The sequence below is a fragment of the Cavia porcellus genome, unplaced genomic scaffold (assembly GCF_034190915.1).
Source record: "Cavia porcellus strain 051 isolate PalLab524CR breed Dunkin Hartley unplaced genomic scaffold, mCavPor4.1 scaffold_8, whole genome shotgun sequence".
NCBI lineage: Eukaryota > Metazoa > Chordata > Mammalia > Rodentia > Caviidae > Cavia > Cavia porcellus.
The window spans coordinates 72,878,638-72,891,124 of record NW_026947491.1 but is presented as its reverse complement, the minus strand read 5'-3'; the positions used below and the strand labels follow the sequence as shown (position 1 = coordinate 72,891,124).

At 32.3% G+C, this 12,487-nt stretch overlaps 1 protein-coding gene across 11 annotated transcripts in view; it reads left to right on the top strand.

The window, feature by feature from the left end:
• Ppfia2 (PTPRF interacting protein alpha 2) overlaps window positions 1-12,487 on the top strand; it is a 435,633-nt gene that overhangs the window by 301,491 nt on the left and 121,655 nt on the right. For all 11 annotated transcript variants that reach the window (XM_063255205.1, XM_063255210.1, XM_063255209.1 and 8 more), the window contains one exon: window positions 8,134-8,250. In XM_063255205.1, coding sequence (XP_063111275.1) covers window positions 8,134-8,250 — 117 coding nt within the window. The remainder of the gene's footprint in view (window positions 1-8,133; window positions 8,251-12,487) is intronic.

The following is a 12,487-nucleotide window of genomic DNA, read 5'->3' as shown; positions in this document are numbered from 1 at the left end:
TTGTGAGCTAGTGTTTTGAGATCATGTGATGAGTAATAAATCAGAAATACCACTTGATCCTAAGGTATTCAGTATCAAAATTGGTAAGCAAAAGACTAACACCCAATTTCAATGGAGTGGTAATTTTATGAGATGAGTTATTAGCTAAGCAATTATATCATAGAACTCCTGGGAGGGCATGGCCTGAGAATCCATCCCAAAGATCTATGACTAAAGTGGTCATGGAGAAAGAAAAAAACTCATGTGAATATAAGAATTCATAGCCACGAGGCTGAATATGTGACATTAACACATCAGTAATTTAGATCACAAAATATGAGTAAGAAGATAAAATTGAAAAGTCAGTATTCATTATAACAGGTGATATTACATAATGAGGTTTTAGTGTACATATTTGATTAAGTTCAAACACTGTAAGATAGGTTATTAATATTCACCTATTTTTTATAGAAGATCATGAGCTTAACTAAATTGTACAAGACCCTGTAACCAACAACAGAATTTATCGTTGGTCTTTCAAGCATGTTAAGGAATTCCATCCTACTTTGAATCACTTCCCAAATAAACTTCTTGCATTAGGACCAGCTTTCAAAAAATTTCAAACATGAGAAGAGATGAAAAGACAACATGGATGAAAATAAGCAACTTTGTATAATGTGCTTAGCACAGTTTCTTGCATATTGCAGGAGAGCAATAAATATTATTGTTTCATTGTCACAGTCTTACTTCTTTCTTCTATTTTTATCTCATTTGTAGAATGTAATTTCATTGGACGATCATGTCTGCCTGTGTTGCCTAGAGTACTGACTAGTAAATAGTCATTAAATAAATGAATTATGTATTTTAAAACTTTGAGAAATCCTGAAATTTAAGAATATAATAGTATTAAATATTTTTTTCCAAATTGTGTCCCCTTAGGTTTCAATGTTTACTGATGTGTGAATTCTTTTTTAGGGAAGACATTTTGCTTTATTTAAAGAACTCACAGAATCATTTTCATGATCTACAATATTTGTTTTCAATAATAATTTCTATTTTTCCATCCTTTGCATGAAAAATTCCTCTCAGAGATACCAACATTGATTGTTCCCCCTTGGCTTCTTGTCTATACTCACAAATCATTCCTCACATCACTATCTTTTGGCTTTAATTTCCTTTCATAATTATCATCATTTAAAAATGTGCTCTGTTTACTTGTTTTAAATATTTCTCTCTCAACAAGGAAATTAAATTTCAATTAGAACAAGATGTCTTCTGTTATCCCTTCACTGTATTTCCCTAATGCTGGGACAACATCATTGTTCAAAAACTTTTGGAAGTTGAATTAATCTCTCCTGATGTCAAAGGAAAACAATTGTTAAATGAAAGAGATAGGAGACGGTCTGTTCTAAGATATAATAAGCATAGTCTGGTAGAAGAAGAAATGATGGTTAGGAAATATTTCAGATGGAAAGACTGGCTACCAAGACTATTAGTATTCTACTCTATGCAATAAGAGATTCTCAAGGACCTAAAAGAATCTAAAATGAATTGACAGAAGCAACAAGAAGAATGAAATGCAGAAGACTGACTTGGATGTAGCATAGGATTTAGGCTGCCTAGAAATAATTGATCAAGCAGTCCAAACTTGGTTAAAAAACTACTAAATCACAATAAAGAAGAGGGCAAAGCAGTAAGTCAAAAGATATCACCAGGCTTTTTTTGTTAAAACACTTTGGCTTTGTTAGTTCTGTGATTTGTCCATCTTCTTCTAGTTGTTTTTCTCCAGAACAACCTGTCGTATCAGAAATAGAGGAATTAAAAACACAAAGATCTTAGAATACTCTTTAATTTGAGACCATGTTCAGTGAAATAAATCAAAACTACAGTTTAAATATCATGATTTCTCTGAGAAATCTAAAGTATAAATAAACAAAAGATAGAGAAGAGGACCAAGGGAACTAGAAATTTGGTAAAAGGGAAGGAGTCCAAGAAATGGAGGGAGAGGATAATAGAAAGGGAAGCACATGAGAAGTAATTAAGACATGATGTATAGATGTAGATATATAGAAACAAAAATACATAGATATGTCAATACATAGATAATGTAGATATAAACTCCCCATGTACAATGTAATCATTATGATCTGTAAATGCATACTAATAAAAAATAAATGTAAAAAAAAACTTTTTACTTTTGCTTCCTGGTAAAACTTTAATCACTCTCCAAAATCCCCATTGAGATAATTTATATCCTGTATTGTCTTCTGTGTTAGCTGCTGCATTTGTAAAGGACATATTTTATTATATGTGACAGAATGCCAATCCAAATGAGTATGAACATAGAAGAGAAATTTTGCCTTTATATTATTAGAATGCCAGAAATAATTTTTCAGAATAGCTAGAATAAGGAGCTTAATTAATCAGAAATGCATCACTTATACATATTTTCTTCTAGAGTAGAAATTGATGGCAAACAGCATCTCAGTCATATTCTACCAATGCATCTTACATAGCTCAGCCATTAACATCTAAAGGAATAATTTAATTTACCTGGCTTGGATCTTGTACTCACCCATTTCCAAGAGCCCCTAATTCCTTAATTGATACTTTCTCTGGCATTAGAAATATAAAGAAAAAGTCACCAAATAACAAGTAAGATGCTATTACTAAAAAGCTATAATGAATTCTGAGCATCTAAAAACAAATGTCAACTAACACCTGACAAGAAATGCCTGATTATTTTAAATAGAAAGTTTGTCTTAACAAGAAAGATTTTTAGCTCACTGTAAAACAACTGAGAGCCGAAAAATACATGCAAAAATGTTGCTTGTTAGTGGATCTGTCCATGGAGGAGTCCAATCACAGTAGTACAAAGGACTTCAGGATGGGAGGGGTGTTAGTACTTCAGAAGGAAATGCTTCTTCTAAATGTAAATGAGTAAATGTGATAGAGTATGAGGTTAACTTCTATTTCAGTCCTACTTGGTTCTTGTCTTACTCTACAACAAAGTATCTGAGACTGGGAGATGTATAAACAGCAAGTTTCATTTCTCCAAATTCTGAAGGTTGGGAAGCCCAAAGGGAAGGTATTTCCTGGTTCAGTGTCCCATCAGAGACAGTGATGGGACCTTGGATAAAAATGATTCCAAGATGGCACCTTGGATAATCACATCCTCACATGACCCAAAAGGACAGAAAGGAAAATCATCCTCACCAGCTCTTTTGTACTCTTTTAGCATTTTATAAAAATGCTAATCCTATCTATGAGGACTGAGCTCTGAAGAATTAATCTCTTCCTAAAAGCCTTATGACTATTGAATTAGTTCTTAGGTCCCAACATCAAAATTTTGGAGGGACACATACATTTAAGCCACAGCATTCCACCATGACCTTCTATATTTCAAGCAAAATATACTTATTCCAAAAATCTTAATTCATTCTTGCATTACTTTAGAGTCTAAGCTGGAAGTCTCATACAAATATCATGTAAATCATATGTGAATGATATGCAAATTTGTGAGTCTCCATCTGTGAGTCTCTGAAATCAAGTTATGTGTTTCCAAAATATAGTAGTGCTACAGGCAAAGGATAGACATTCACATTTGAAAGGGACAAGTAGGAAAGAACAAAGGAGTAACAGATCCTAGTTAAATCCAAAAGCCAATAAGACAAACAATATTAAATCTTAAGGATGGGCAATAATCTCTGATTCTGTGGCTTGCCTTCTGCAAACCTGCTGGTAGAGGTTGGAGGTTGGGTCACCAAATCCACTAGGGACTGGGGATTTAGCTCAGATAGATCCACCCCCTGGTTTTGATAGATACAGCTTGTCTTAGTTATTTTCTCAATGCTCGCACAGAATAAACACTCAAGGTTAAAGGAAAAAAGGTTTATTTGGCTCAAAGTTTGTATGGATTTCAGTCCATAATTGGCTGGTTCCAAGGCAGAGAGGATGGTAGACAGGCATCAGAGAGAAACAGTTTATAGTCAACATAAGATAGCAAAACACGCAAGGGAATGGCTACAGCTCTTTCTATCCTTATATCTTATCCAGGTTACTTAGGACAGGTAGCACCCACACCTGTAATCCTAGCGCCCTTAATCCTAACACTGCTCCACTAATCACACACTTTAGATCCAGCCATCTTGGAAAAGCCCCAATTGTGACTCTGTGAGGTTTTGGGCAGACTTCTAAACACAAACCATAAGACAGCTCATACCACAGCTTTCATAAGTTACAGCTCCAAGGCAAGGAATTAAGCCTTTTTTGGTTCCCAATTTATTGAGAATTTGGGGCATTCCTAACCCAAAGTCTGTACTCAGCATTGCCTTAGTGAGAAATCCCCAAGGGGCACCCACTCCTGCAGGGTTTCTACATGAATCCAGATTTTCTTGGAGCATCCTTTAGCTTGAAGAAGCCACAGTCATGCACCTGTGGAGTTAGCACCATGTCTACAAAGTTTATGGACTCTGTTCACAAGGGCTGGAATTCTGGGAACTTGGGAGATGAGAAAGCTTGAAAACCCATAGGGGTGGGGGTTTTAGCCAAGTGGCCTAAGCACCTGCTGGGCAAGTGTGAGGTCATGAGTTCGATCCCCATTATCACCAAAAAAGGGGGGGGGTAAATAAAGAAAGAAAATAAAATTCCCAAATGCCTTCACGAACAGGTTTTTAGTGTTACTACAAGTAACATACACATGGAGTTACATACACAGTGTACGTTAGCCTCCTATTTCAGAAGCCTAGTTATTTTCACTTAGTTTATTAAAATAAGTTTGCATAGCAGTGGTTAAAAATTATCTTTCTCAGAATTAATTGTTATGCAATACTTTATGAAAAAATGAACTTTATAATTTTTTTTAAAATAAGAGCACAATCATATGTGCATGGAGTGTTAATGAGTAAGTTGGGTGATTTGATTTTTTTTTAAAGGGCATTATTAGTTCATTCTTTCAGTGATTCATTCAGTAAACCTTAACAGATAGCCTGTTTAATTTTGGAACATATTTAAAATTCATCTGACTTGCCACACAATTGAAAGTTAATCTGTAAACTGAGAGTAGAACTTGGCATTTGAATTTTTTTTTCAAAATTGTCTTGCTTCACTTCTAAGTAGATGAAAAAGTAGAAGAAAACGCACATATTGAGAAAAAGTCTTAGTCAATTGCCCCTCTATCTAAAACATATTTTTAAAATATCAGGCCCCCAAAAATCTAAGACTCACTACAAAAATGGGTACCTGAGATGAAGGCATATTTGTCAGATGAAGAAATGCAAATGGAAAATAAATATATGAAAATATGTTCAGCATCATTGACACTCAAGAAATGCAATTTAAAATAACATGAAGAATCCACCTCACTCCAGAAAAAATAGCTATCATCAAGAAATTAACCAGTAACAAATACTGGCAAGGTTGTTGGGCAAAAGGAACCCTTGCTCGGTATTGTGGGGGGTGGAGACAGGAGCAACCTCTGTGGAAATCAGAAAAGCTTTTATTGGTAAATGGATACAACTAGAAAACATACTCATATGTGAAATAAATCAGACTCACATGTGTGTATTGTGTCCCTAGTGTAAAAAATTGAAAGTACGTAAGATTCTAAATCTACTCTAGATATTGTGAAAGGGAAAGAAACTGTTCGAAGGGAAAGAACAACTGGGATGCTGGGATGGGAATAAAAGAAGGAAGGGGTAGGGGCTGGGGATTTAGCTCTGTGGCATAAGCACTCGCCTTGCAAATAGGCAGTTGTGAGTTCAATCCCCGGTACCAATAAAAAAAAAAAGAAGAAGAAGAAGAAGTAAGAGGGAAAAGGTACAAGATAGCTAAGATAATCATACTAATATTCCTATTAGTTCATGTGTAGAAAATGTGAGTTATTATAATGTTTGATCCATTTTACATACTCGTATCCTGTAATCTGAACATCTATTTCAAAGATAAATGTAACAGTGACCATTGTTAATTTCCTATCATCTTGTTTTGAAATCCTATATCATTTTTATTGTTTTGTTTTTCTTTCACTGTTTTATTTTCTTTTAATTTCTTTAAAATAAAAAAACACATAGAAAAATTTTAATTTCCTTATAACTTTTTCTTAGACTATTGATGAAGCCATGGATGTTGTCTTAGTGGAATATTAGCACACAATATTTTAATTTTTAAAAATTCACAATAAAATTCCACTAGCTCTCAGTGATAGCACCGCACTATACCAAATCCAACATGTTGAGAATATTCTATGACAGTGATTTTTCTATGAGCTTGTATCATTCTCTTTAAAAACCCATTTTTGTGTTAAGTACCATAAAGGAATGTCTGTGAAGTTACTCATGAAAATCAAGCCTTTATCTTTTGTTACTCCTGAGTTAATTGGGTTTACATTCTTTATTTTTTATATTCATTCATTATTTAGTTCAGCACATTTATATTGCATACCCTGTGCATTATAATTTGATATGCTGCTTCATATGAAAATGTTACTTTAAATAAAGTACTCTTTCAAAAATTATTTTCCCCTGAGATATTATTAGGACTTATGCTACATAAAAAATAAGAAAAGTAAAGAAATAAAAATATAATGTTTGATTTTAATAAATCATACAAACACAAAGATAAAAAAGGTTATATTGCAAAAAGTATTTGATGAAAATGTACATGTCTCTCCTAGGAGAGGTATTTTAGCTGGGCTTTGAAAGCTAGTACATAGTCAACTGCCAGCTGCAGGAACCAGGGGAAAAAAACAGTTCAGTGCCTCATTTCAGGGTAAGATGGATGGGTATATATTTCAGGAATGATCAGAAAGCCTTTATGGACAAATGAAAAGGATTGTCTAGGATATTTTAGACCTTGTAAGAGGTTTAAATTTATTCTAAGTAAGTGGGAAAACTCTATTTTTTGTTTTTGGAAGCTAAGCAATAACAGGATATAATGTATCAAAAAGTTGAACCTGGCTACTTTGTATATAATATGTTGTAGCTAGGTAAGATTGAAAGTGCAAATAGCAGTTATTTGGTGATTGCAGTATTATAAGAGAAAGAATATTTACATAGTTGTTCTTTGTCATGAATGACCTTCCCTTATGAAATGATGTGCCATATATTCAAACAAGAGGTCAAGTGCAAGATTACCTTATCTCATAGACACAGTCAGTCCGATGAGGGACTGAAACACTGAAGTACAACAACTATATAATCTCTTGGTGTTTTTAAAATTTTATTATTGTCCTTTCTCATACACTAGCCTCATAATTTTAAATTTTGCATAAAGTTTGTATGATTCAATGTTTACTACATTACAAATAAGCCAGAAACTTATTTTTTCTAGCTCTATTGCTGATATCTTCACTGGTAACACAGTAAAGCTTGCCATGAAATAAGTTATAGCATTAATAAAATATAATAAACATTTTCAAAATTTTATACATAAAAGTAAATATATTTTACAGCACCACTTTGAAATGGGCAGAATTCTGTTTTCTACTCTGCATATTACTTAACTCATGTACATACTACAAGTACTTGAGAACATTTTTCTTAATTAAAACAGTCATTTCTAAAACTGAGCTGAAGTTTTGCAGGCATTAATTGCTTTTCAAATTTCTGCAGAAAATGAAGTAAATTTGAATGAGAAATACTAGATTAACTGAAATAATGACTATAAGATAAATTTAATTCTACATGCTCATAATAAATTATAAAATTATTTAGTGGTTAGCTTATGTAGTTACTTGTTTTAAAACTCCAGATGTGTCATCACTATAAGGTAAAATATTGTGACTATAATTAGTCTTCAACCTTTGATGTTTTCATTTACTTCTATTATATACTTTAAAAATACAGGCAACAAGAATTTTATAATATTTTACTAATTAAAAATAATTTTTGAATTAATGACAAAGATCTGTGGCTGTATTTCCAATCAGAAAATATTACTTAGGTAAATTTTCCAGTGCTTTAACCTTTTCTTAAGAGAAATATTATGAATTGTTAATAGTCTAATCCAAAATATTGCTTAAGTTTTTAAAATACTTTTTCAGATGAGTAAAGTTTAATGTTTACATTCTGATCACATTAGCATTCATGAGTTATTCAGCCATATTCAATTTTTTGATCATTTAAGTTTTAAAGGCAATTACTTTTTATTTTGCAGATTGTTGCCTTGCGTGAGCAAAATGTTCATATACAAAGAAAAATGGTATCAAGTGAGGGATCCACAGAGTCTGAACAGCTTGAAGGGATGGAACCTGGCCAGAAAGTCCATGAAAAGGTATAATATATGTGATGTGCATTTACACACAAAGGTTTATGTTCTATAACATTTGACAGGAATATGAAATATGAAACACATGTAATGGATATTATTTCACATTTGCTGGTATTTTGGTGAAAGGTGCATGATGATTTGTCTTCATACATTTTACTCTTAATTTGATGCTCTTAAAATACATATATGTGTGTGTGCATTCCAAACATTTGTGCATGTACATATTTAAATATTGCATTACTCTTCATCCTATTATTTTAAAATGATTTGATTACTTATATTCATATGTAAATATAATTGATAAATGAAGTGTGTAATTTAAAGGACATATGTACACAGATACATAGGATTATTTTAAGAGCAATGACAACACTTGAATTATTACATATATTGAGTTATAGTGTGTACAATTGGTGAATAATTTGTTTAATCTCTGCAAAAGTTTTTATAATACTTCATTTGTCTAAGTGCTTGCTTTGTACAGGAAACCAACAATACTTCTGCTACTTACAGAATGCATAATTGTGTGTGTGTGTGTGTGTGTGTGTGTGTGTGTGTGTGTATATATATATACATATATATATATATATACATATATATATATATATATATATATATATATCTGTAATTTTTTACAGTTTTAAAATGGTATAATTCTCCTTGAAGGTAAGGCTTAGACACAGGCAAAAGAAAAAAGAAAAATCAGCAATTTGTCTGACCAGTAGCAAAATAATTTGTTTTTTTAACGTATTTACAGCATGAAGAGGAAGAATATTGGTAACTCCAGAATGGGATGAAAATTACTTACATATTTCCCTGTCCTATACTTGAAAGTCAGGAAAATCTCCTGAGTTTGGCTGTAATAAGTTCTAAATTAGGATAGTTAAGCTCTTTAGTCATTAATACTACATGAATCAGGTAGCTAAATTGGTGTAATTGTAAATGTCAAGAAGTTCTAAAACCTAGAGATTAAGAAGCAAGTGGCTGGATGACAAAGTAAATAGCATCAGACTTCTTACCAGAAAATAAATTAAGCACATCCTTACATATGCGGTTAAAACTAACGGAATGGCTTCCAGTGTTCTTTCCATCAAGAGTAAGTGCGAAGAAAACCAGAGTAATTTCCAGACATAGTCTTCAGTTTTGATAACTGAGAAATGAGTAGATGTTCTCTTAAGAATTCAGGATTCTATCTTTTATCTACTTTATAAAAATTTTAAACTGTGTTTAAAATACTATTTTATAAACAGATTTAATAATCCGTATCTGTGATTACAAAGAATTCAGCGTGCTTTCATTTATGTATTTTATAAAAATTCTAAACTTTGCTATAAAGGAAATACAATTTTATAGACATATAATAAGCTATATCTGAGATAAAAAGAATAAAAATTATTTCTCTTTCTTTCAACTGAATAGACATATTATTCCAGGAACTACAATAGCAGATTCTTTAGTACTATGCATTGACAATCTTAACACAATTCATGAAATCAGCAGAACATTTTCTTTTTCTGAGTAACTTAAATTGTATTATTAATAGTAGACTACTAGAATATTCATCTCCCCCACAGATCTGTACAGTCATACTTGTTTTGTTATGTAAATGGACTTTATTATGTTTTATTTCGTAGACACCTACAAAAGTTTGTTTTCTATAATAATGCTATATTTGTGTTACTCCATTCAAGAACAGAAGAAATGTGCTTTTTTTTAAGTATAAAGAATTTGAAATCTTACTTATCCTTAAATAAGCTACTTGATGCTTCAAGCATTCTTCCAGTATTCCGGGGCAGGATGTGGCTTTTTCCCAAATAATCTCATACACCATCTCATCAGGTGTCAAATTAACCATAGATGGCACACAGGATAGTGTATGCACTGTCTATATGTATAGTATGTTGCATATTCTAGCTCTGTATGATTATGCTCTATTCTGTTCACATGGCAGTGCCACCTAATGCTTCATTAATTTCTCTATCACTTATCATTAAGCATGGCCACATTACTCAGGTTATAAGCCCTAATATATCTGAACAAAATAGAAAGTAAGACAGTTTCTTTCGTATTAACTACAGATTTTACTTATTGTCATATACCTGCTATTTTTCTCTACTAGACATAACACATACTGGTGTAGACACGGAAGATTTTGAGTCATTGAATGTCAAGTCTTTTTCATTGACTTTCTTTGTATTCCAGTATTTGATGAAGTTATTTCAACCAATGTAGAAGATAAATTCTGTGCTGCTGCTAATTCACTCATTCTCTGTGAGAGAGGGTATAACTAAAAAATTTTAAATAGTTCTGATTATTGATACTCATTTGAATGCTTTCCTGTATTCCAGAAGGACTTACTAGCGCTTAAAAGTAATTATGAACCATTTTTTTTAAAAAATGTCTTGCCCATGCCTTTTATTTAAGTCCACTTTTTGTCTTTGTGAGAAAACACATGACAGAAATCAACTCAAAGGATAAATGATTTATGTTGGGCCACAGTGTCAGAAGTCTTAGCTCATCATCACCAGGCCCTTACCCTTAAGCAGAAGGTCAGCAAGGAATGTCTGTTAGAACACAGCTGCTTGACAGCATGGTGGCCGAGAATCAAAAAGAGAAGAGGAAAGCAGACCTGGACAAAGCATGCCACTGAAGGCCACACCTCCAAGGACCTAACTTCCTCCAGACAGGTTTCACCACCTTACAACAGCCCATCAAATTATGAATCTGTGGATGGATCTATCACTGGTGAGATCAGAAGCCTTATGATCCGGTCACCTCTCACAGGCCCACGTGTGAACATTGCTGCATTGGAGGCAAAGCATTCAACATATGAATTTTGGGGAGAAACTGAAAATGTGATAACAGCTTCCATGTGAACCTCGAGTATAATACAATATGTTATATATATATTTATTTTGAATATAAAGATCAAGAAACATCATTTCAATTTATATTAGACCTGTTATTGATTCTCCAGATGATTCAATAAATTGCAGATACTATAATGTACCACATTTTTTAAACTGATCATTTTTATAAAGTAATATCTTATCGTTTTACCATGCTTAAAGACTACTACTAAATTAAACACATAATATTATAAATTGCCTTTTCAAAATTATCCTGTATGCATAATCATTTGAGGTATAACAATATCATTGAATAATAAATTCTCATAAGATTATACTTTAAAGTCTAGCAAATTTTACGGAGAATTGTTAAACAGTATATTTAAACAGAAGGAAAAACTATTTAGAGGAGTGTCCATGTGACAACACTTCTCAGTATAGAATAACTATAGTTTTACTTTGTAAATTATAAAGAGATCGATTGGAAATAAATGCAAAACTATTGTTAGGTACTAATGGAACTATGAGGAAGTCATTTGTACTTCTAATAACTAGGATCAATCTTTGTTTGGGGCAGTAAATCACATATTCAGGGGAAGTAGCCAACAGGGAGTTTTTATGTCAATGACTGGAGAACTCTGTTGACAAAAATAGTCTCAGAAAAAAACACTCTTAAATAGACCTTATTACTAATGAAAAAGTCCCACAATTGTTACCAACACTTTGAAACAAAAGAAAAATAGAATTAAGCTTAACTGAAGTAAAGTTAAATGTCTTTGTATGATCTTAAATTTACTCAACTATTCTGGAAGAAAATGATAACAACAGAATACCAAGTTTTTTCTTGATCAGAACTTGGACTCAGTAACATTTTTCCTGTTGCTCTCTAGAGAGGTGCTAATTTGCAGATGCTTTAAATAAGTGTATTGCTCTCAAAGATTCTAATGTTCATAAATGGTATCTTCTGTGCTTCCAGTTTTCTTTTCCAGTTGCAAATATTGACTGACACAGATAAACAGAATGCTAGACAGTGCTAGAAATTCAGGAGAGTTAGCCTCTATAATAAATTCAGTAAGACTACATTGAAAAATAAACACCCCAAAATAACATTATAATAATAATGAATTATATGTAAAAATAGTATTAGAGTTTAATCAAAAAAGAAGAAGTCAACCACATAGAAACATTTAGAGTTTTTGAAGCAAAGAAACACCAAGTAAAAATGTTTTGAGGGTAGGAAAGCGTTTCTTTCCCATATTCTAGAAAAGAAAGAATGACAGTGTTGTTTGAGTCTAAAGGGTAGCAGAGCAGTTAAACATTGCGTGGGAATCAGATGGTTTACGTTTTATAGATCTGGTAATGAATTCAATTTCATTTTGTGTCAAATGGAA